Source organism: Physeter macrocephalus, chromosome 21 (genome assembly GCF_002837175.3).
Source record: "Physeter macrocephalus isolate SW-GA chromosome 21, ASM283717v5, whole genome shotgun sequence".
NCBI classification, from domain to species: Eukaryota; Metazoa; Chordata; class Mammalia; order Artiodactyla; family Physeteridae; genus Physeter; species Physeter macrocephalus.
Window position 1 is genome coordinate 35,249,965 of NC_041234.1, and position 25,070 is coordinate 35,275,034.

The following is a 25,070-nucleotide window of genomic DNA, read 5'->3' on the forward strand; positions in this document are numbered from 1 at the left end:
GCAATCTTTCCTGACACTTGTGCAATTCCTGGTCCTGCCTGGCAACTCTAGGGTTGAGGGACCCATTTCTTTCCACCCTGTAACCCATTTGTGGCAGCTGTGAGACACATCAGTTGAGAAACATTGGTTTAAAGCTACACAGCCCACATGAGCTTTCTGCCCCACCACACCCACCTCTCTTGCTGATCCAAACTCAGCAGTTCAGGGAACCCCAGCAACTCAACAGAGCACCTTAATGGTAAGCACCACTCCTCCTTCCTCCCCTCTCCCTGGAAGTTATATCATCAGGTTACAGGCAGTTGGCAAACCCGGGACTGAGATAACGTCTCTGACTCAGCTTTATGGAGCACATCCAAAATGTCCACATGACATGGTGCACTACAACAAAGACACGGACTTTATTTAGGCACAGATACATTTCCCAGCAAGGAAGGAAGGGGTTTAAAATCACAACTTCCTGGGGCAACTGGTTCCTCTGTAATTCTGAGAGGAAGGTGGGAAGTGGGGTGGGGGACTGGGTCACAGCATTAAGGCAAAAGAAGCTCACCAGTGAGGAGGAGCTAGGCAGGAAGAAGAGACAGGAAGAGAGGCCTTGGAGGAAGAAGAAAAAGAGGAAAGGGAAGGGTCCCTGAGGAAGGTGGGGGAGGAAGAGGAGGTGGGAAGGACGTCTTGAGGAAGGAGGAGATAGCTTAGGAGGAAGCTGGCCTCAGACCATGTACAAGGTTAACCATGCCAGACATCCCTAGGCCTGGGTTGGTTCAGCCGGGCCTGCTCCAGAGGAAGAAGCTGCAGCGGGAGGAGGGGTCAGTGGGAGGACCCTGGGGCCTGGCACACACGTAGAAGTGGCGGCCCAGGTTGGGTCCTGGCTTCTTCACAGTTCGCATTACACATGGCTCCCTGTGGCCCCCACACAGGGGCATGGGCAAGGGCCCCCCCAGCAGAGACTTCCAGAATGAGGTCCGTACCTCCTTTTCATCCTTGGCCTGTGAAGCCTTGGCCCGCCCCTCCACCACATTGGCCATCATGTCTTCTTCTGAGGTCTTTGGGGTCACGAGGGTGCCCAGGCTAGGAAGCTCCAAGTTAGGAGAAGCTTGGGGACGACTGGAGGATGGCTGGAAGTAGCTCATCAGGTTTTTTTGGCCTCTACTGGAACCAGCTTGACTTGGCCGAGACCTGGTTGAGCGCACACGGGCTTTGTTTTGGCGCATCTGTACCGGTGTTTGATTGCTGAGCTGCAGCGCTGACTGCCTGAACACAGGATCTTGTTCGAGACGAACTAGGAATCTAAGGATCTTGAGCTGGGTGCCTGCAAACTCAGGGAGAAAGCGGGTGCACAGAGGTGGGCACTGTTTTGCCGGCACAGAAGACACGCTTAAGACTGCACCCACAGGGCAGTGGTCAGAGCCCATCACCTCAGGCAGCAAGAAGGAGGCCTGAAAGGTGTCCATGACCAGGGTCCTGTCCCCCAGCACATAGTCAAGCCGAGAGCCATAGTTCAGATGGCGGGCACCACTGACTGTGGACCAGCAGGTGAAGGCCCCCTTCTGCTTTGGATGGAAGCATCGGTAGCTATCAATGAAGGGTCCCGTATGGGAACCAGCCTGGCACCCCAGGTTACTGAGCAAGTGGTCCATCCACTTGCGACTTGGGTCCTCTTCAAAGCATTCCTGGGGAAAGGGGAGGGGGACAAAGAAAGAGGCAGAACTAGATGCCTAGAACTGGAAGGGACTTAGATTAACTGCTTCATTTTACAGACAAGAAAATATGGTTGTTTCAAAGAAGAATGCTCAAGGTCATACAGTCCAGAACTGGCAGAGCTGGGATTCACTTTCCACCCTTCCTGATTTAAAAGGCCACACTTCTTTTTCCCCTCTGCATCAGGCTACCTCTACCTTGCACTGGGCCATAAATCCCAGATCTGAAAGCTTGCTGTTAGTTAATCAAAGCAATTCTCAGAACTGCTCACCAAGAGAATGGAAAACAGCAAGTTAAAAGTGGTTACCTCCAGGAAGTAGGGCTGAGGTTAGGAGTTAAGAAGCCTGTTGCCTTTTCATGTAAACCCTCTGGTACTATTTGGCTTATCTTGTTGTGTGTGTCAAAGCATTCACTGACCACCCCCCTTCTTGAGCTGAGGGGCTCCAGGGTTTCAGGTCTGAATACTTCCTTTGGCTCTGACCTGTAATTCATCATCCATCCAATCCACTCACCCATTCAATGCAACAAATGTTCAAAGAACACTGATTATGTGCCAGGCACGATACTAGAGACAAAGTGGGACCATGATCTTGTCTTGGGGACCAACAAGGCTTCCTTTCAGGAAGTAATCTGGAGCTGAGAAGTGAAGGCTGAGCAAGAGTAATCCAGGCAGAGGGTGTTACAAATTGAGAGAACAACTTCTGTGATGGGCCTGTGGAGGGAGGGGACAGTATACCCAAAAGACTTGAGGGACAACCAGACTGACTATCAAGAGATGATGGTCACTTAGACTAGGGTGGTGCCAGAGGAGACAAAATGAAATTAAGAGATGATTTGGAGCTAGAATCAACAGTACTCACTGACCAACTGAATGGGAAAGGGGGGTAGAGAAGGAGAACACTAACACAATTCCCTGGCTTCTGGTTGGAGCAATCAAGGGGACGATGGTACTATTTAGGGAGATGAGACTAGAAGAGCCGGTCTTGTGGGAAGTAGACATATTCTGTTATTTTGGAAAGATTGTGTTTCTCATGTGATCTGGTACTATTAGTTTTCTTTCCCTGGGAAAAAATGAATGTAGGAAGTACACTCAAGATATCTAAGATATTTCTAAACTAAGAAGAGAAGGCATAAAAGTATATAACACTATCACAGGAAGCAGCAAAAACAGACTAAGTAAACACCGATAAGGAATAAGCTAGGGAGGATTGAAGGCTTGCAGTTCGTAGTGTACACTCCCTTCCCCCCCCCCCACCAGTCTCTCATTATCTCATTTCTGATCATTTTCCCAGCTGGGAGACACATCTATGTTCCTGTGGCTCTTCTGCAAACTAATCAAGGAATCTTCCTACAGCCTCTTCTTTGAGCCAAGCCTACTGCTGAGTTGGACTGTGCCAGCATAAGTTACTTATCCCTCCCCTTACGAGGCAAGCTATGATGAGAACTGACTTGGAGATTCTAGGGCAGTGGTCCTCAAGCCTGAATATACAATAAAATCAGCCTGGGAGCTTTTAAAACATACTGCTACCCTGGCCCCACACCCAATAGATCCTGATTTAATTGGTCTAGGGTTGCACCAAGGTATTGACATTTTTGTAAAAGCTCCTTGTACTAATGTACTTTCAGGGGTTGAGAACCATTGGCATAGAGGGACTCAGAGATGAGAGGTTCACACAAGAAAAGAAGACGGGGGGGGCATGCCTACCAATTAAGAGGACAGTGAGAAAAGACAAAATGAGAATAACTTTTGCAATGGGCAGAGAGGAGATGACCTGGCTGGAGTGGATGGAGTGTGTAGCGGTGCTGAGGATGGAAACGGAGACTGGGCGCAGACAAGAAAGAGTTTTGAATGCCAGGCCTGTGTGTTTTCTCTGCATCACAAAGGTAACAGGGAGGTGTTGAAGGTTCATGAGCAGGAAACATAGTATATTAGGGAAATGATCAAGGCAATGTGGAGTTCCAGGCCCTTGAAATCTGACTGAAACTCTCCAGCCCCATCTCCTGCTACTCACCTTCCTTCTCTGTCACGCCCTAACAAGAATGGGACTTGTAGTCTCCAATGCACATCAGCCAAATTCTCACCTTTCAGCCTTTGCTCATCATGCTAGAATTCTTTGCTTCCCACCCCAAAGCTCTGTTCTACTCATCTTTTAAGATTCAGAGATTTTAAGATATCTCCCCCAACGTCCTGGCTGGCCCAAATCCTATTTCTGGGCTCTCCTAACCTCCTGGGCTGCTGTCTCTGCCTCAGCCCTGAAGACACCATTCTATAATTGACTGGTCATGTGTCCATACCCCACCACCATGCTGAGAGCTCTGAGGGGCCGAGCCAGAACTGACTACTAACTGAGTCCACAGCACAATCCTCAGTGCTTTGAGAATAGAATTTCAAACTAAGCTCTGCTTTTCCATGAAGGAAGCTTGTCCCTGGGCCAAAAAACCAGCATTGATTGGCTGGCTAAACAGAAGCATAGTCAGGAGTAAGGTCAAAGGCCTAGAGGGAGCCTTACCAGGTTGACTGCATCCCAGTGGTCAATGGGGCGGTGAGCTGTATTCAGGTCCCCCAGAATGATAACATGGCTGAAAAACATAAAATGAACGTCCAGAAAGGGAAGCAGTAGTCCTGGCCCATCTACTTTTTCCTGGGCCCAAGATCTCAGATAGGCCACCTGCCACATAGAGGTCAAGGTGGGATCCAACGGCAAGTCATAATAGCCTGCCTCTCCAATTTCAGAATAACCTTGATGCCTTTTACAACTGACCAACCTAATTCTGATCTCCAAAGGTAACCCTGTTCCCTGTTTGACATGATTGTCTCACTTATCTCTACCTAATGGCATCTTTCTGGTCCTTCAAAGATGAGCTCAGGTACCACTCCCTCTAGGAAGCATCCCTCGATTACGCCAACCTACCCTCACTTTCCTGTCCCTCCCTGGGATAAGACTTTTAATTTGTTCCCAAGTACGTTACCTTCCTCATCTCATTTTATCCTTAAAACTATACTCTGAGGTAGGGATTCATACACTTATTTTACAAAAGAGAAAATAGAGGCAACACTAGCCTTCGGGCTCACAGTGAGTAAAAGGAGGAGCTGGGATAGGTGCTCAGAGGTATCTGAGTACAAAACCCATATTTGTGTCACTTTACCTGGTCCCCATAGCTCTTAGACAGCAGGGCCTATTCTGGTGGGCCTGCTGGTGTCTACAACTAGGCTGTAAATGAACTCAAAAGACAAAGATCCCATATACCTCTCAATGGACCTTGACAGGGGCTGGGCACCCAGGACAAGCTCAAGGAAGCCTTGCTGCCCAGGTTTGCAGTACCTGCCAGCTGCCAGGAGGGCTTCTGCTCGGATCTGCAGCAAGCGATAGAAGCGCATCTTAAAGGCGAGCCGCTCAGGCTTCCCAGGGTCCGCATGGGGGCAGTACACGTTGATTAGGGTCAAGGTCTTCTCCTTCCCTTCCCATGTGCTGGGGAGAATAGAACCGGCCCCCCAAAAAGGGGTCACTTTCAAGCCACCCTTCCCCTCCCCACACCATGTGGCTTCCACTTAATGATTGTCTGTGGGATGGAAGTGAAGGAAAGGGATACAGAGACATGAACAAGCTGGCATACACAGGACTTGAGGACTGACTACATCTAGGATGACACTCAGGTAAACCAGGTGATGGTACTGCCATTCACAAAGATAGGACACAGAAAGAGAGCAACCTGGGGAAGTAAAGTTGGCTCACTTACTTCTGAGGCACCTGTGGTAAAAAAGAGAGCTAGTCCTCCTGACCAGGCTCCCTCTCCCCCGACCCCCCCGTAGAAATAGAGAACTCAAGGCTCAGAAGAGAATATGATTTGTTCAGGGTCACATAGCAGGTTGCCTCGCCAGGACTGAAGTCCAGGAAAGGCAAGTTTGGGAAGTTTTCCATGGTGAATGCATGTTTATAAGGCAAGCCTTAGAATCACCACATTCACAGAGTTGAACCAGCGATGCTCGGTGACAGGCAGATGTGGGCTATTACCAGATCTTGTGTTGTGTGAGGAGGGCCCGGCCCTCACTATCCAGAGCTCGAAGCTCCTCTTGAGTGAAGTCATCCATGTTTCCGTAGCAACCCACATCCCCATTCTGAGTGGCAAGTAGGCCACTCAGGCCTTCTTCAGCAGCCACTGGGGTAGCACTGTCCTTACAGAAGGTGGCTACACCTGGAGACAGAGAGGTTACTCTGAGCAGGCCTGGCAGCCAACAGCCTGTTGCACAGCCTATTGCCCCTGCACAGGTCACCCGACTCAGCTTCATCAAGTGTGGCTCTCTTGATGACTCCCCCAACTCAAGGGCCATGGATGCCTGAGGCAACTCTACACAAACCCTGGAGTTTCAGTTCCTTCATCTAGAAAAGCAGCAGATTAATAACAGCTAACATTCTAAGTGCTTTACATGGTAGGTGCTCAGAAAATGTTAGCTATTATTATCACATGGATTAATTAGTTTAGTCCTTGTAATAGCCCTAAGTACACATTATCCCCATTTTCCAGCTGAGGAACTTGAGGCATAAAGAGGTTAAGTAGTTTGCCAGAGGGTACACAGCTAGGAAGTGAGCTAGGATCCAAACTCAGGCAGTGTGGCTCCAGAGCTCATACAACTAACCATCACACTACTGTGTTTCTGAGATCCAATATTATACATAAAAATTATCCTTCATATAACCTGATACGGCTTTAGCTCTGTGGATGAGAAGCCTACATTTCTTATTACTTTCTCATTAAATATTGAAAACCCTTTCCCACCTGTCTCCATCACTTTAAAGTCCCCAGAAAGCCCCATTTACCAGAATAGCCACTACGGTTGCGGCTGAAGCTGAAATAAGAGTTACAGCCCTCAATAATAGCCAGGGGCTCTGTCAGCACATCCCCTGGAAAAAAAAAAAAGATGTAAGATTACATCAGAGATAAAACTAGGACCCAGGACACAGAAAGGCTTGGAATTACAGCTGTAGGCTAATTTCTTGCACACATCAGAGCCAGGGTAGAAGGGAATATCAGTATCTATGATAAGAAGAGAAGCTAAAAAGGTGGGGACTAGAGAGGGAATTGTTATCAGAATTACGAGAAAGGGGAAGACTACTGAATGGGAGGTGAAGAATTAGGTGGGAGGAGGCTAGGTGACTAGGTGACTGGAGGAAGTTGGGGGTGGGAAATGGACATATGGGAGAGAGAACTGGGAATGTGAGCTGGGAGTAGGAGGTAGGAGAGGGAATTCAAGGATTTGAACTGAGGATGGAGGGAAAGTAGGTAATGGGTCTTAGAGGGAGGTGGGTGGGAGGGAAGGAATCAGGGGATTGAGCTGTGGGGGAGAAGGAATTAGAGGGTCTAAGTTTGGGGTGGGACATGAGGTAGAAATGATGAGAAGCTCTCAGCTGGGGAGGAAAGATGGCGGTAGAGATAAGGGGAACAGGGGATCTGAGATATAAGTTTAAAAAGGAAATTAGGGAGTCTAAACTGGGGGCAAAGATGGTGTGAGAATTAAAGGATATGAACTGGGGGCAGAAAAGGGGAATGGGGGTGTCTCACTTGGGAGTGGGAGATGGAAAGTGTGTGGCGGGAGGAAATTTGGGGGACTGAGCTGTGTCAGGAGAATGAGTAGGAATTAGAGGATCTGAAAGAAGATGGAGATTGCAAGGGGGAGGGAATTATGGTTCAGCTGAGGCCGGGAGATGATGTCGGAATTAGGAGATCTAGCTGGAGTGCGAAATATAGAGGGGGGATCGGGATTCCAGACGGGCTCTAAGAGGAGGACTCTAAGGATAGAGAAATGGGAAAGCGAAATGATATGAAGCAAAGAGCAAAAGTTAGCGGAAAAGGGAAAGTGTGGTAGGGGTCCTGAATTCTTGAGCGCTCACTGGTTACTTTGGTCTCCTGAAGACAGACGATGTCAGCATCCAGCTTGTCCAAGATGCGCCTCATGGCCATGGCGGTACAATTGCTGGACTCCTCGTATCCCACCCCTTGCACGGGGCTCCGAATCCCATTGATGTTCCAGCTCACCACGCGCAACATGCTGACAGCTAACTACAATGCCTTTAAGCCCGCGCCCCACGTAGGCGCGAGCAAAAAACCGGAAACTCCTAAGTCTTCCAGGCCTGGCCTTCCGCGCGCACATTTGCGCAGGCGTTCTTGTGCGTGCCGCAAAAGGGTTGGACACACATGGGGCGGGGATTCAAGCCCTTCAGTTTTCATTGGCTGGAGAAACGGAAGCTGAAGGGGGCGGTGTGGTCGCCTAGGGGCAATGAATAGTGAGAGGAAGGCCAGGGGTTGGGCTCTTTCCCCTACCACCGACACTGGCTTACGTGCCCGAGTCTGACTGCGTTTCTGCTCTGCTGAAAAGTCCCCTTGGTGCTTTCGATTACTTACAAACGAGATTTTACCACTTTTTAAGTGGCGGAACCGCGCAGCGACCGAAGCCCCGCCCCCAGTGTTCAGACTGCACCCCTGAGTACGAAGAGGGCTGCGGCACCCAGCGACTAGGGAGTGGCTGGCGTAAATGTGGGAGGGGGAATGCGCGAAGGGAACTTTGCGGCCAGAGGAGGGAGCAATAAGAAATGCACTCCATTTTGGCAATTAGAGCATGGACTTGAGGATATGGGGAGGGGAAGGGTAAGCTGTGACGAACTGAGAAAGTGGCATGGACATATATACACTACCAAATGTAAAATAGATAGCTAGTGGGAAGCAGCCGCATAGCACAGGGAGATCAGCTCGGTGCTTTGTGTCTACCTAGAGGGGTGGGATAGGGAGGGTGGGAGGGAGGGAGACGCAAGAGGGAAGAGATATGGGAACGTATGTATATGTATAACTGATTCACTTTGTTGTAAAGCAGAAACTAACACACCATTGTAAAATAGTTATACTCCAATAAAGATGTTAAAAAAAAAAGATCTTGCTGGTCGTCGGTCATCGTTTGCAAATACTTTCTCCCAGTCCTTAGGTCGTCTTTTCGCTTTGTTTATGGTTTCCTTTGTTTTGCAAAAGCTTTTAAGTATGATTAGGTCCCATTTGTTTATTTGCTTTATTGCTTTTGCCTTGGGAGACTGATCTAAGACGATATTACCTGGAGTTATGTCTGAGAATGTTTTGCCTATGTTCTTTTTCTAAGAGTTTTTTTAATGGTGTCACGCCTTATATTTAAGTCTTTAAACCATTTTGAATTCATTTTCATGTATGGTGTGAGTCTTCTAACTTCATTGATTTACATAAGGCTGTCCAGCTTTCCCAGCACCACTTGCTGTAGAGACTGTCTTTTCTCCGTTGTATGTTCTTGCCTTCTTTGTTCAAGATTAATTGAAAGTAGGTGTGTGGGTTTATATCCAGGCTTTCTATTCTGTTCCATTGATCTATATGCTTTTGTGCCAAAAGAATCTTAATTAAAAATGTTTAAAATGGTAAATTTTTATGTTATGTATATTTTACCATAATTAAAAATAATAATAATAAAAGGAATGAGGAACCATCACCTCTACCTAGTTCCAAAACATCACCCTAAAGGGAAACACATACCCGTTACGCATTAAGCAGTTAGTCCGCATGCCCTCCACCGCCAGCACCTTTATGACATCAATTTGCTTTCTGTTCCTGTGGGTTTACCTATTTTTGATATTTCATATAAATGAAATCTTTGCAAAATGTACTAAATACCACTAATCGTACACTTTAAAATTGTTAATTTTATGTTCAAATTTACCTCAATTTTTTAATGCATATACACACTACAATATATGATAGAGAAACAACAAGGACCTACTATACAGCACAGGGAACTCTACTCAATACTCTGTAATAACCTGTATGGGAAAAGAATCTGAAAAAGAATAAACAGTATATGATGTATTTTGCTGTACACCTGAAACTAACACAACACTGTAGATCAACTATACTCCAATATAAAATATTTTTTTACAAAAGGGTGGGAATAATGAAATGTTCTATGTGTAGTGATATGGAAAGATCCCAAAACATATTGGGGGGTGGCAGGCTGCAAAATAGTGAGTATTGAACCTTTTCAATAAACCACGGGGAAAATGAGGGAAAAAAAGAAGCACTCTAATGGAGTAAGATTTAGAAGAGGGCCTCTGGCTTTATTGGGCTGGGGGAGGGGGATGGGGAAGCTGTATCAAGCCCACCCTGTAGTCATTATTTGTCTTGGGCCTTATAGCATCCCTTAAGATGTGGCCTGACAGGTACTTCTCTTTGCTCCATTTCTCAGATGATTAAAATCAAGGCCAAGAGAGTTTAAGTGGGCTACCCAAGTTCCAGAGCAGCACTGTCTTCCAATATAACCCATGGCTCTTCCATATGCATTATCTCATTTCATTATCAGGGCAACACTGTAAGGGGCATTGAGGCTAAGTAAGAGAGGTTCAGTGAATTCACCCCAGTATCACAGAAGCAGTAGAGCCAGGATTCAACCCCTGTCTTAATCATCTCAAGGAATACTTTCCTGAGTAAGTTTTTCCTAACCTCCCCAGTTAGATCTTTTCCTCTGGGCCCTCACACCACCCTATGGTCCATTCTGTCACAGCACTTACAATGCACAGCTACCACTGATTTCTATTTCTGTCACTAGACTGCCAACAGCTTGAGAGCAATGACCATATCTGATTCATCTTGTTAGCCCCATCCCCTAATATAGCGCACAACACATATTAGGAGTTAATAAATATTTGTTGAATGAGTGAACAAATAAAGGGCAATAGCAAGAGCATCAACAGGTTAGTGACTTGTTTTTGATAACATAAAAATAGAAATAACAGACGTGCCCAATGTCCAGGGAAAAGCATAACTTCGCATCCTTAGGTTCCTCACCCAGAATTGTGGCATAATTACTTTCCCCCCAGAATTCCATAACCTTAAAACCATCATTCTCAGGGTCTGCAAAAAAGACCCAAAGAGCTGCTTTACCTCCTGGAGGACTTAAAGGTTACATTCCAGTTGTTGCCATCAGAAAATAGCCCTGCAATTAAAATTAAGATGTTGGTGCTTTAAGCTTTTCCATGTTTTGGTGGTTATTGGCTTAGGATTGAGTCCCAAGAGTGGAATAATTAGGACAAAGGAAATGAACATTTTTATTGCTCTTGCTTCATATTGCCAAATCACTTTCCAGTAGGGGATCGTGCTGATTTACACTGAAGACCAATCTGAACCAGCCCCAAGGAAATCCAGATCTTGCCTGTTTACATTGCTGGTTTTCATTTCCCCATTCTGCAGTAGCTTGTTAATATTAGTTCTGACCTTTGGGGCAAGGCGAACACATGGTTGGCCTGAAGAGAAAAGGCTCTGGGTGACTCAGGAACTTCTTTGGCAGCTGATATTTCAACAGCGGGCACACACCCCCTCTTACCAAGGGTACTTCCCCAGCCTTCCCAGGGAACCAACGAGTGCCTCCAGGTTCCCTGCTTGATGCCACTCTCTGGACCTGCTTTGGGGGTCTAAAATGCAAGAGAGCCGTGTGTCGTGTGTTGGATAACTAGCGATGGAAGAAAAAACCTCTAGGAGAACAGGTAGGTGAAACAGAAGGAAAAATAGATAGGAGTTAACACAAACCCAAATCCATTCTTTAGGCTCTCTGGAAAGTTTTCTTGGAATAGGTGGTCACTCAAACTGTTCACTAAAGTGTATGGGAAGTTGGGGATAACAAGATTTCTATATCTCATTATCTATCATCCATTCTGACCTGTCTTTGTGGAACACTGGCCCAAAGGGCAGTTCCCTAGCACTTTAGAAGTCTCTCTAACATGGTCTAGTCCAGTTTTGAATGAACTGGATGATAGAGATTGTATCTCTTACCTCCCAACTGGTGTATAAAGTAGGGCTGGTTTGCTGTGGCACTTTGAACAAGGCTTTTAGCTTCTCTGGGCTTCAATAGCCTCCTCACCAAAATGGAAATTGAAGTCCCTCCTATTTCCCTCAGAGGAAATAGTCCCAGAGGACTGTCACAAGGTGAAGAGGAGTGAGATGACAGGAACTAAAACTCTTCTGAAATATTTCAGGACTTCCGTGCTCTGTCTTAGTGATCCTACTTTTTCTGTAGCCTCCACAGGCAATACCACCCATAACCCTCCAGCTGCTCTTCTCCCTGAGTGACTATGGTCTGTGGAGGGCTACTCCTAAGACTAGGATAGAGCAAACCTTGGTCCCCAGGCATGGGGCTGAAAGTAGTGGGGGGATGGTGGGCCAGGGCAGTGGCCAAGAAGGAAGTGGATCCTAGGCTGCTGCCACAGAAGGCCTGATATTCACATATAGGCACCTGACCTGTAAGCATGCAATCTCCCCTCCTCACCCTAACACAAATGCATTCACACCCACACACTCCAAGAATTACCAATAAGAAGACCGGTTTTGTGATTTTGATACCCGTCAGTACTGTCTTGATACTGCTTTTAATGAGATTCTCCCATACACTCCATACTTTGGGAGGATGGTCAGGATTTGTGGGCCTCAGGTAGTCACACTTTATGCTTTTCCTCCATGGAGTTAACCCCAAATTAGAATTTGTGACTCAGCTCTTGGTCTTGAGTGAGTCTCTGATACTGAGTGAACAATTTTTTTCTGTAACCAGTTAATTGGAAATTTTTTTTTGGAGGGGGGACTTCATTCTTTTGTTCTTTCTGTTCTGCCCCGTTCAGGGTTGAGAAACTTTCTAGATCCTACTACCACCTTCTACCTTCAGACCAAGTTAGTTCTCCCACCCAGTTCCCTGGATAGCTCTCTTTTATAAAATTTACCTTGTTGAATGGGGATTATTTGTACATGTTTTCATCTCATCTAGGGCAGAGAGATATAGACTGAGCAAGTCTCCTCTGTGCCAGGGCCTGAGCTAGACACCTGGAAACAGATCACAGATAACTGAGATCCAGTCCCATCCTTAAGGAGCAGTAAGTTTGGGGGCCTAATGAGTCCACTGGCACAATTTAACCACAGAGGTCTAAAGAGAGGCATGACTGGAGAGACAGGTTTGATTGAGAAGAGCCAGGGCTGAGGCCTTCCCATAAAGCTTTAGTTTTCCTACTTCTGGGGAATCAGAACTGATAACAGTGGTAAAAACACACACACACACAAACACACACACACACACACACACACACACACACACACACACACACACATAGGCACACAGATAGTTCCAGGTAGTTTTAAGTTGGGTTTTCAAGCCTTGACCCCAAGTTTACCCTTTCAGACCTTGTCAAAAGCCCGCTAATCTCCTATCTCAGATTTCCTGCTGCTAAATTTATCTTTCTGCCTCTTGTCAGGGTCATGAGGACAAAATTGTAAACATAGAAGAGGGGTTCACGTGACTGGATTGATTACCTCGGACAAGCCACTCTCCCTCCCTAGACCTCAGTTTCCCTGTGAGGTTAGTGAGAATGTTTGGAAGGAGAAACTATGATAAGGAATATGTTTCTTTGTGGGCCATGGAAAACATACATGTAAAGGGTTATTATTCAGATTATTAGCCTTAGCAGAGTGATACCAGTTAGGAGATTTATTAGGATTAAGAGAGTTGCATCTCTTCCAAACTCTAGTTCTAAGACTCTAAATGTTCTGAGCTAATCTAGAAGACCACATTCTTAAATCAAGCTTGATTGATCAGTTAACCAAAGAAAAACCCTGGACTGGAGAAATCGGATCCCCAGTGTTCTACTTCTGACTTGGTGACTTAATTTACTATAGGACCTTAGGAAAATACTTCCCTCTCTAGGCCTCCATCTTCTTACCTGAGAGGGTTGGATGCAATGATTTCTAGGGGACTTCTGTATCACAAAACCAAAAAAGTAAAAGTGAATTCATCTTTCTAATTGATTGGCATGAGCTCTTTATTTATTATAAATGTTAACCCTTTGTCATAATTTTGTAAGTTTCCTTTACTGAGCATTTCCTGAATGCTCAGCATTACACCAGAACTTGCATATTAGCCAAAGAGGAAACTGACCTTTACTTCACAAAGGGAATCAGAGTGTTAGGTAATATATAATGAACATTTTCCACGTTACTTTATATGTGTTAACACATTGAATCTTCAACAGCCCTATGGGAGTACGTACCCTTATGAGATGAAAACACCATGGCACTGAAAAATTAAGTGTTCTACCCAGGGTCTCATAGCAAGGGGCAGAGGTGGGATTCCACTCCAGTAGTGTGACTCCAGAGCCCATTGCTTTTAACCACTGTGATCCACTGCCTCAGTAGATTCATTTAGAAGGGCAGGCTTTGAAATGTATTGAAAGTTTGGTATGATTTATACACAACAACTGGAGGGAATCTAACCCTTATGTAGACTAGGATTCTGGGAATGTATTTTAGGGAACTTCTTAAAAGGCAAAGTGGAGCTGAGAGCATTGGAGGTCAGGGATTGGAGATTGCTATCTTCATGAGATTGCCCCAGTGTTGCCCAGCTCAGTGGAAGAAATTGAGCTTCCTTGTAGCCAATCACTGGAGGTTCATCAAGGGGTGGGAAGATTGCAAAAGAATGAAGTAAGAGCACACTTGGATGTCTTCCACGTAAGCTATGCTGTTAGATGAGTACTACACATAAAAGCTTCAAAACAACCAGGGGGATGGGGGAGGGTAATGCAGAGACATCTGGGTAGGATGGCTCTGGCCTATGGACTTGTCCTACTTTGAGGCCATTGCTCCCAACTCACCACACTCTGCTTGCTGCAGCCTCCCCCCTAAGCCTCCATCCCCATGACTTGGCATGAAGAACTTTAGTCTGGTTCTGGGTCAGATCACAATGCCTTTCTCCCTAGGGCACCTGATGGCAGTTGGCAGTCATGTGAACTGTGCTTATCATCTCTCCCCCTAGCAATGGCTGCATTCACTTCTCTTCCCAAGGTGTACGATTTACTCTGATTTATTTAGCTTTGGCTGGAGAGAGCATAAAGATGATCAGATAGTGCCCATCTCTCCAAGAGTGTCCTGGGCAACACATTTTAGGAGAGAGGGGCCCTTCAGTAGGAAAGGTAGCAGAATTCAGGGAAGACAAGGGTTGCAATGCCATTTGTGAGGGAGGGCATTGAGGCAGTAAGTCTTCCACTTCCAGTTCAGACCTAGGATTGCTAGCTCAAAACGTTGCGTTTTTCAGTAGGGACTTTGTGTTTGTGTGTTTGTTCTTGGGAATCTTGCATTTCTGATGTGGATCTCTGTTTCTGGGTTGGAACTTGACATTCTACTTGGGCCTGTTTTAAATTTCGAAGCTATGAAAGCTGCTGAGATCTGCCTGCATCACCTTTACCTCCCCACCCCACACAGGATATAAGCACATGACCTTCGGTCTTTTATTTGCATACTCTATTAGTCCTGTCTTCATTGGAGGGAAGTGACTGGCCAGACCTGGGCTGTCTTGCTGGCTGCCTTCCTTGCTGGGCTTCAACTTATCTCCTATGTACACAGCCCTTGGAGTTCAGAGGCCTCTGCTGACCTCTGTTCAACCTCTCCTCCGCGCCCAAGCCCCCAGTGGTACATACAGGAGCAGAGGCAGACAAGGCAGGCAATGACTAGGAGACAGGAGAGGGGCTGGAGACAGGCTGCTAGAGGGCTCAGAACACCAGCACACCTCCCTGTCCTAACTCTGTCCACCACCTGCTGTGACCACAGCAACAGAAGAGACAGCTAATAAGACAAAGTGAGGCCCGGTACCTTGTGGACAGTGGTGTCATTAGCTGCGACGCCTAAGATGTCTCAAGAGATGGGAGAACTCACCCAAACCAGATTGCAGAAGATCTGGATTCCACACAACGGTGGCAACAGCAGGCTGCAACGCAGGAGGGGCTGTAAGTGGGGTTTGCTTCCATGGGCTTCAAGGTGGTGGTGGTAGAGTGGATGTAGAAGAGCAAAGGACATGCCCCCCCAACCACCCCCACCCCAACCTGAGAGTTGGAATAAATGAGCAGCTGGATGAAATAGCTGTAGGCTAGATAACAAGAGGCTAATGTCAAAAAGGTAGAGAAAGACAGAAAGAGAGAGATGAAGACAGAGAAAGAATGAGAATTATATAAAGACCATCTTAATCAGAGGGATTTTTGACTAGGAATTTTTTCTTTCTTATCCAGAGCTTGTTTGGAATACTTCTTGTTTGAAATTTGACGTTTCTAGTTCAGTGTTAGCCTAAATGTTTTATTTTGGTGACATCAGTGAAGTGTCTGGAAATTAGTACTGTCTGATAGTGCTTGGGTGAAATAAGTGACGGTTCCTGGCATTATTTCTCAGAGGACAGGTGCTGGGTACACAAGAGTACCATATCATTGGTCGGTTTTGCTCCTCCCCTTTCTCAGGTCTCTTCTAATAAGCCTCTGACTGGGCTGGGAAAGGCTGGGTGTCCTGTATCCTGCATTGCCTTATTGGCACATATGGACACTCTTGCTGCTCTGGGGATTTGAGGGAGAAGACATTCAGGGAAAGCCTGCTGGTGTAATGTTCACTTTGAAAATTTAAGAAAGAGCAGGTTCAAAGGGGAAGCAAACAAAACCTCTAAAATATATTTTTAAGTAGAGTATACCATTTCCCATAGATAACAGGGTACAGTTGCGGATCAAGGTGCTGCCAGCCCAAGAATTTTGGCCTGAGGAGCCATAAGGTGTGCAGAGATAAGACAGCTGTGGAGTGTGGGACCCAGACATCTCAAGGACCAGCTGACCAAGCTTCCACTATGCTAATGCTAGAGGAGGTCCAGGCTCAGGGCTAGTGAGGGGACGATCCAGGAAGATGTAGGATGTTAAATATACTATGTAGAATGGAGGGTGTGGTTAGATGGAGAGGGGTAAAAACCAACCTCCTGTTCTTCTTCCTCCTCCTCTCCACCAGCAGTTTCAATCTCTCATCTGGTGATCTAGGAGCCTGGATGAGACTGAGAATTACACTCCACCCTCACTCACCAAGCCACTCTTTATCCTTTCTAAGGGGCTGTTGGGTTTAGCTGGCAAGCAGGCAAGCCACTCTCTGCATACCTGGGTCCTCCATTGTTAGGACCCTTATATTCCCGAGAAATCTGTCTTTCAGGTTGGAGAAATAATAGATATAAATCACCTAATATAGTGTTTGTCATATAGAGGGTGCAAAATAAATATGTGCTCACTTTACTTCTGAGCCCATCTTTCCTCAGCTGTAAGACAGAATTAATACCTACTTCCCCATGTTGTTGAGGTGATTCAGTGATTCAGACTGCCTAGCTTTGAGTCCCAGCTCTGCCACCTCCTGCATCTGTGACCTTGGACAATTCTCTTAACTTACCTGTCATTCCATTTCCTCATCTGTCAAAAGAAGTTAGTAATAGTGTTGTTGTGAAGATTAGAGAGCTGAAACATATAAAATGCTTAGAAGAATGTCCAGTGCATAGTAAATACTCAATAAATATTATTATTATTATTATTTAAACAAGAAGGAGGGTGTGTGGTCTTTTTGCCCAACATATCCCCAGCATCAAGCCCAAAGCCTGGCACATAGCAGATACTCAGTAAATGGTCACTCTGTGCTACTTCCACTCTACCACTCACCATAGCCAAGCATGGGGCTCTGTGTATACAAGACAGTAACTCATTAGTGATTGACTGAATTATGTCAGACCGCAGATATAATAAACTTAGATAGTGCCCTGGGCAATGTCTGCCTCACCTCCCTTGCTGAGGAGGCCAGGCTATTTACCCCAGAAAGATCTGAATTACCTCCTGCTTGGAGCATCCTCTCTAGAAGACCTGCCCACCCCCACAGTGGGCAGTGGGGGAGGGGAGGCACACAATCACTTAATGACGGTTTTGAGGATTAAATGCATTAATGTGTGTAAAGTGCTTGAACAGCTGTGTATATTCATCTGTGACTTGGTTTTTCGCATTCAGTGTTATGTTTATTTGTGCCATGTATAATATTGTTGCATGCAGTTGTAGTTTGTTTATTCTCCTTGCTGTGTAATATTACATTTTGTGACTATCCCATGATTTACTTATCCATCTTACTATTGATGTACCTTTAGGTAGTTTTGTTTTGGGTTATGAACAATTATGCAATGAGGATTTTTGTTCCCATAAATTTTGGAATCAGTTTTTCAAGTTACACACACACACACACACACACACACACACACACTTTTGGGATTTTGATTGGAATTACAGTCAATCTGTATATCAATTTAAGGAGAATTAACATTTTGTGATATCGAGTCTTCTGTAAACATGGTGTGCCTCTCTATTTAGACTTTTTTGATGTTATTTGAGTGAAGTTTTATAAGTTAAAAGGGCTTATACATCATTATAAGACTTTTTTTGCTTATTTTTCTTGCTATTGTATACCTTTTTAGAAAATTACATTTTATACCAATTTATTGCTAATGAGTACAAATATAATTGTGTGTGTTCTTTTTTTTTTTTGTGTGTGTGTGTGTGTGTGTGTGTGTGTGTGTGTGTGGTACGTGGGCCTCTCGCCGCTACCAATTTATTGCTAATGAGTACAAATATAATTGTGTGTGTTCTTTTTTTTTTTGTGTGTGTGTGTGTGTTTGTGTGTGTGTGTGTGTGTGTGGTACGTGGGCCTCTCGCCGCTGTGGCCTCTCCCGTTGCGGAGCACAGGCTCCGGACGCACAGGCTCCACGGCCATGGCTCAAGGGCCCAGCCTCTCCGCGGCATGCGGGATCCTCCCGGACTGGGGCATGAACCCGCGTCCCCTGCATCGGCAGGCGGGCTCTCAACCACTGCGCCACCAGGGAAGCCCTAATCGTGTTTTTTGTATATTGCATTTTCAACTAGCAAACCTGATAAACTTTTTATTAATTTTGATAATTTATATGTAAATGACAGTTTTCTTTTTTCCCTTCCAATTCTTATTTTTTTTAATCTCTTTTTCTTATATTACTGCACTGCTAGGACCTCCTACCTTCGATACATGCACACCAACGTCGAATAGAAATGTTAGCATTGTGCATGTTTATGTTGAACCTACTTTTAAAGGTAGTGCTTTTAAAGTTTCACCATTGAGTAAGTTTGCTATAATTTTTTTTTGTAGATACCATTAACAGGTTAAGAAAGTTCCAGTTTGTTCTTAGTTTGCCAATAGGATTTTTTTCTCCTATCTACTTTATTTACTATTATTATTATCCAATAATAATTATTTAACAAAAGATTTACCTTCTTAGCAATTTTTAATGTGTACAATATTATTAACTATAGGCACTATGCTGTACAGATTTCTAAGATGTATTTTTCTTGCATAACCAAAACTTTGTACCATTTGACTAATACCTTCTCATTTCCCCTGCCCCATCCCAGCCCTTAGCAACCACCATTCTATTTTTTGCTTTTATGAGTTTGACATTTTTAGATCCTTCACATATGTGGTATCAAGCAGTATTTGTCATTCTGTTCTTGGTTTATATCACTTAGTATAATATTCTCCAGTTTCATCCATGGTGTTGCAAATGGCAGGATTTCTTTCTTTTTAAAGCCTGAATAATATTCCATTACATATATGCATGTATATGTACATTTTCTTTATCCATTCATTCACCAGTGGGCACTTAGGTTACTTCCATATCTTGACCATTGTGAATAATGCTGCGGTGAATATGAGAGTGTAGGTATCTCTTTGAGATCCTGATTTCAATTTCTTTGGATATTTACCCAGAAGGGAGATTACTGAACCATATAGTAGTTCTCTTTTTAACATTTGGAGGATTCACCATACTGCTTTCCATAGCAATACCGATTAACATTCCCACCAACAATGTATGAGGTTTCCCTTTATTTCCACATCCTTGTCAACAGTTGTATTTCATTTTTTTAGGATAGCCATCCTAACTAGTGTAAGATGATATCTTACTGTGGTTTTGATTTGCATTTCCTTGATAATTGATTATGTTGAACATCTTTTCATATACCTGTTGTCCATCTGTGTGTCTTCCTTATAGAAATATCTATTCAGGCTCTTGCCCACTTTTAAAGTAGGTATTTGGTTTTTGGCTGTTGGGTTGTAGTAGTTCCCTATATATTTTGGATATTAACTCTTTATCAGATATAAGGTTTGCAAACATTTTCTACCATTCCACAGGTTGGCTTTCATTTTGTTGTTTCCTCTGCTATACAGAAGTTTTTAATTTGATGTAGTCCTACTTATCTATTAGGATTTTTTAAAGATGAGTAGATGTTGAATTTTTTAAACATGTTTTCTGTATCCACTGAGATGACAGGTTGATTTTCTATTCTAATCTGTTAAAATAGAAGTGTGAAAATTAAATAAAATAAAATTAAATTAAAAAATTAAATAAATTTAAAGATTAAATAAAATTAATCTGTTAATGTGAGAGATTTTTCTTGTTTGGAACTTATCTTGCAATCCTAGGATAAATAAAAACTGCTGGATTTAGTTCATTAATATTTTGTTCAGGAATTTGGCATTTTGTTTATGAATGAGAGTGACCTGTACATTTTCCATTCTCATAGTTCCAGTTCCCTGTTTGACTTTTGTGTCATAAAATGAAGTGGGAACTACTTCCTTTCATTCTATTTTCTCACAGAGTTTGTCCAAGTAACTATTCGTTCTTTAAATATTTAGCACAACTTCCAGGTAAAAACATCCGGGCTTGGTGTCTTCTTTGTAAGAAAAATTTTAATGGATACAGCCTTTTAAATAGCTATAGAATCATTCCAGTTTGCTATTTCTTCTTGTCAGTGTTGTTAAATTATGGTTTTCTAGGAATTTTTCTATTTCATGTCATTTTCCAAATTTATTTGCATAAACTTCTTATCTCCATATTTTAAAAAATCTCTGTTACCTTTGCAATTATATCCTCTTATCCTTGTTTATTTGTACCTTCTCTTTCTTCCTCTTGATCAATCTTGCCAAAAGTTTGTCACTTTTATAAGTTTTTTAAAATAGTCAACTTTTGGCTTTCTGATTCTTTCTGTGATGTCCTTTGTTTTTTATTTAGCTATTTTCCTTATCATTATTCTTTTCTTTTCACTTTACTTGGATTTATTCTGTTGTTCTTTTTTTAATTTCTGGAGTTGGATGCACAGCTTATTAATTTTCAAACTTTCTTCCTTTTGAATATAAGTATCTGATTCTATAATTTGCCTACTAAACAGGGCTGATATTCCATAGATGCACAATTGTATGGACATATGAATTTTAAAAATATTTCCAGACCATTTGGTAAATAGGCACTGCTCCAGGCTTTCTTAGTTTCTCCATCACTTACCCAGTTGCCCTGGCCACCTCAGTCTCTTTCCCAGGACTGCTAAGACCTACAGATTATCATCTAGCAACTAAAGGGTTAATGCCTGACACAGAAGGAGGCCTCTACCAATTGGTGCCAAGCCCTTGGGCCAGCTTCTGTTTTGACAGATCAGTGCCCTTGCCATTTCCAGTTTAATTCCATTCTCCTTAGAGAACAAACTTTGTATGATTTCAATTGTTTTAAATCTATAGAGATTTGCTTTATGGACCAACGTGTGATAATTTTTGATAAAAATTCCATGAGAACTTGAAAAAAATGCACATTTTACAACTGGGTTCAGAGTCTATATGCTTCAATTAAGTCATGTTTGCTAATCTGGATCAAATGCTCTGTATTCTTCCAGGATGTTGTCTGCTTGTTGATATGGAAAATTTGTTAATGTCTCCTTGTAACTATGTCAATTTTGAAGCTTTGTAAATAGTTCCAAATTTAGAATTGCTATATATTTCTGGTATATTGAATATTTATCAATGTGTAAGGAAATTATTTCTGGTAATCTAGTATCATTGGCATTTTGTCCTACAATTTTTTTCCTGATATTAATATATATGTATGTATATTTGCTTTATTTAGCTTTATATTTGCCTGGTATATCTTTCTTATACTTTTTAAAAATGTTTTTAACCATTTTAATTAAAATAAGTTAATTTACAATGTTGTGTTAGTTTTAGTTTCAACTGTACGGCAAAGTGATTCAGCATATGTATATATGTATTCTTTTTCAGATTCTTTTCCATTATTGGTTATTACCAGATATTGAATATAGTTCCCTGTGCTATACAGTAGGCCCTTGTTGTTTATCTATTTTATATATGTTTGTATATGTTAATCCCAAACTCCTAATTTATCTCTCCCCCTCACCCCTGTTATCTCCTTTGGTAACCATGTTTGTTTTCTATGTTTGTGAGTCTATTTCTGTTTTGTAAATAAGTTCATTTGTATCATTTTTTTAGATTCCACTTATAAGTGGTATCATATGATATTTGTCCTTCTCTGTCTGACTTACTTCACTTAACATGATAATCTCTAAGTTTATCCATGTTGCTGCAAATGGTATTATTTCATTCTTTTTTGTGGCAGAGTAATATTCGATTGTATATATGTACCACACTTCTTTATTCATTCATCTGCTGATGACATTTAGGTTGCTTCCATGTCTTGGCTATTGTAAATAGTGTTGCTATGAACATTGGAATGCATGTATATTTTCAAAATAGATTTTTCTTTGGATATATGCCCAAGAGTGGGATTACAGGATCATATGGTAACTCTATTTTTAACTTTGTGAAGAACCTCCATACTATTCTCCACAGTAGTTGCACCAATTTACATTCCCACTAACAGTATAGGAGGTTTCCTTTTTCTCCACATCCTCTCCAGCATTTATTATGTGTAGACTTTTTAATGATGGCCATTCTGACTGGTATAAGAAAAATGTTTTTGATAAAGATATAATTCACATAGCATAAAACTCACCATTTTAAAGTGTACAACTTAGTGGTTTTTAGTATATTTGCATGGTTGTATACCATCATTACTAATTCCAGAACATTTCATCACCCCCCAAAGAAACCCCATACTCTTTAGTGTCGTTCCAGATTCCCCTCTCCCCTCAGCCACTGGCAACCACTGAAATCTACTTATTGTTTCCATAGTTTTGTCTATTCTGGACATTTCACATTAATGGAATCATACAATATGTGGCATTTTGTATCTGGCTTCTTCCATTGGGCATAACATTTTCAAAGCTAACCTATGTTGTAGCATGTGTAGGTACTTCATTCCTTTTTATAGCTGAATAATATTCTATTATATAGATACACCACATTTTGTTTACCCATTCACGAATTGATGGAAATTTGGTTTGTTTCTGCTTTTGGCTATTATGAGTAATGCTGTCATGAACATTCTTGCACAAGTTTTTGTGTGCACATATGTTTTCATTTCTCTTGAATATATACCTAGGAGTGGAAATGCTGAGTCCTCTGGTAATTCTATCTATAATGTTTTGAGGAACTGTTAAACTGGTTTTCAAAGTGGCTTCACATTTTACATTCCCAAAAGCAACATATGAGCATTCTAATTTCTCTATATCCTCACTACCATTTTTTATATTATAGCCATCCTAAGTGTGTATGAAATGATATATCACGGTGAGTCCCATTTGCATTTTATTAATGCCTAATGATGTTGAGCATCTTTTCATGTACTTACTGGCCATTTGTATATCTTCTTTGGAGAAAAGTCTATTCAGATTCTTTGCTCATTTCTAAACTGGGTTATTTGTCTTTTTATTTGGGTTGATTTTTCCTTTTTATATTCTGGGAACTAGACTCTTGTCAAATATATGGTTTGCAAATATTTATTCCCGTTCTGTGAGCTATCTTTTCACTCTCTTGATAGTGTCTTTTGAAGCACAAAAGTTCTTAATTTTAATGAAGTCCAATTTACTTTTTTTTTCTTTTGTTGTTTGTGCCTTAGGTGTCATGTCCCTGAAGCCATTGTCTAATCCAAGGTCACAAAAATTTATGCCTAGGTTTTCTTCTTCTAAGACTTTTATAGTTTTAGCTCTTACATTTAGGTCTTTTACCCATTTTGAGTTAATTTTTGCATATGGTGTGAGGTAGGAGTCCAACTGCATTCTCTGTACGTGGATATTCAGTTGTTCCAGCACCATTTGTTGAAAAGACTTCTTTCTACCCCTGACTTGTTTTGGCAGCCTTGATGAAAATCAATTGACATTAAATTAGAGAGTTTATGTCTGAGTTTTCAGTCCTGTTTCAATGGTATATATATATATATATATATATATATATATATATATATATATCCTTATGCCAGTATAACACTGTCTTTATTACTATAGTTTTTTAAAATTAAGTTTTGAAATTGGGAAGTGTGAGTCCTCCAACTTTGTTCTTTTTCAGGATGATTTTGACTCTTCTAGGCCCCTTGAATTTCCATATGAACTTTAGGATCAACTTGTCAATTTCTGAAAAGAAGTCAGCTGAGATTTTGATAGGGCTGTGTTGACTCTGTAGACCAATTAGAGAATACTGACATCTTAACATTATTAAGTCTTAGGTCCATGAACATGTGTTGCTGTTCCATTTATTTAGGTCCTCTTTAATTTCAACAGTGTAAGTTTTCAGAGTATAAGTTTTGCATTTCTTTTAAGTATTCCTAAGTATTTTTGACGCTATTGTAAGTTGAATTGTTTTATTAATTTCATTTTGCTTGTTCTTGCTTCTTTATGGAAATATAATTTTTTATATATTGATCATGTATCCTGCAACATCGTTGAACTCATTTATTAATACTAATAGATTTTTAGTGGATTTCTTGGAATTTTCTACATGTAAGATCATGTCATCTGCAAATAAAGATAGTTTTATTTCTTTTCTTTATTTTTCTTTTTAATTTAATTTATTTATCTATTTAACATCTTTACATATACATATATCCCCATATCTCCTCCCTCTTGTGTCTTCCTCTGCAATCTGGAGGCCTTTTATTTGTTTTTCTTGCCTAATTACCCTCACTATAACCTCTAGTACAATGTTGAAAAGATGAAGTGATAATAGACATCCTTCTCTTGTTTCTGATTTTAGTGCATTAACATACAATCTTTCACCATTAAGTGCAATATTAGCCATGAGTTTTTCATAGATGTCCTTTATCTGACTGAGGAAATTCTCTTGTATTCTTAGTTTGTTGTGTGGTTTCACTATGAAGGAGTGTTTAATTTTTCAATTGCCTTTTCTATGTGCACTGAGATGATCATGTGGTTTTGTTACTTTGTTCTAGCAATGTGGTGTATTACACTACTTGATTTTCAGAGGTCTAATTAACACTGCATTCCTATAATAAAGCTAACTTGGTGACAGTGTATAATCTATTATATTTTTCTGGATTCAATTGGCTAATATCTTGCTGAAGATTTTTGCATCTATATTCATAAAATATTGGGCTATAATTTTATTTCTCTCTGATATCTTGGTCTGCCTTTGGTATCACAGAAATACTCAAGGAATGAGTTAGGAAATATTCCCTCCTATTTTATGAAACAGATTTTGAAGAATTGGTATTAATTCTTTAAATGTTTGGTAGAATTCTC

The 25,070-nt window shown here is 42.1% G+C and overlaps 3 protein-coding genes across 24 annotated transcripts in view; 2 read left to right on the forward strand and 1 right to left on the reverse strand.

Annotated features, from left to right (window-relative positions):
- Nucleotides 1-4,199, forward strand: part of ALAS2 (5'-aminolevulinate synthase 2) — a 94,759-nt gene extending 90,560 nt beyond the window's left edge. The window contains exon 10 of the mRNA XM_028482297.2: nt 2,988-4,199. Coding sequence (XP_028338098.2) covers nt 2,988-3,061 — 74 coding nt within the window. The 3' untranslated portion in view covers nt 3,062-4,199. The remainder of the gene's footprint in view (nt 1-2,987) is intronic.
- On the reverse strand, nt 371-8,353 carry APEX2 (apurinic/apyrimidinic endodeoxyribonuclease 2). 3 transcript variants are annotated; one of them, XM_007121650.4, is made up of 6 exons: nt 7,584-8,353; nt 6,513-6,596; nt 5,709-5,889; nt 5,019-5,165; nt 4,206-4,275; nt 371-1,667 (listed from the first exon to the last, which is right to left on the reverse strand). In XM_007121650.4, the coding sequence occupies exons 1-6, from the start codon at nt 7,738-7,740 to the stop codon at nt 759-761; spliced, it is 1,548 nt and encodes a 515-aa protein (XP_007121712.1). In that variant the 5' UTR covers nt 7,741-8,353; the 3' UTR covers nt 371-758. The 3 variants fall into 3 exon arrangements, with proteins under 3 accessions (XP_007121712.1, XP_007121714.1, XP_007121715.1); XM_007121652.2 differs by lacking the exon at nt 5,709-5,889 and having other exon boundaries at nt 7,591-7,676; XM_007121653.3 differs by lacking the exons at nt 5,709-5,889; nt 6,513-6,596 and having other exon boundaries at nt 7,584-7,664.
- A 2,632-nt stretch (nt 8,354-10,985) lies between these two features.
- PFKFB1 (6-phosphofructo-2-kinase/fructose-2,6-biphosphatase 1) overlaps nt 10,986-25,070 on the forward strand; it is a 112,485-nt gene continuing 98,400 nt past the window's right edge. For 9 of the 20 annotated variants that reach the window (XR_003677813.2, XR_008616433.1, XR_003677812.2 and 6 more), the window contains exons 1-3: nt 10,988-11,237; nt 12,987-13,090; nt 15,331-15,506. Coding sequence is in view for 15 of the 20 variants with exons in the window: in XM_028482281.2 (XP_028338082.1) it covers nt 15,410-15,506 (97 nt within the window). In the remaining 5 variants the exon portion in view is untranslated. Of the gene's footprint in view, nt 11,238-12,986; nt 13,091-15,330; nt 15,507-25,070 lie in introns of all 20 variants that reach the window. The other 11 variants (XR_003677814.2, XR_003677815.2, XM_055081949.1 and 8 more) reach the window with 7 other exon arrangements.

Coding starts and splice junctions, on each gene's coding strand:
- APEX2 (XM_007121650.4), bottom strand. CDS start 7,740: ATGTTGCGCGTGGTGAGCTGGAACATCAATGGGATTCGGAGCCCCGTG. Junction 5,890..6,512: donor CAACCGTAGTGGCTATTCTG/GTAAATGGGGCT, acceptor CTCTGTCTCCAG/GTGTAGCCACCTTCTGTAAG. Junction 1,668..4,205: donor ACTGGGATGCAGTCAACCTG/GTAAGGCTCCCT, acceptor CCCTTTCCCCAG/GAATGCTTTGAAGAGGACCC.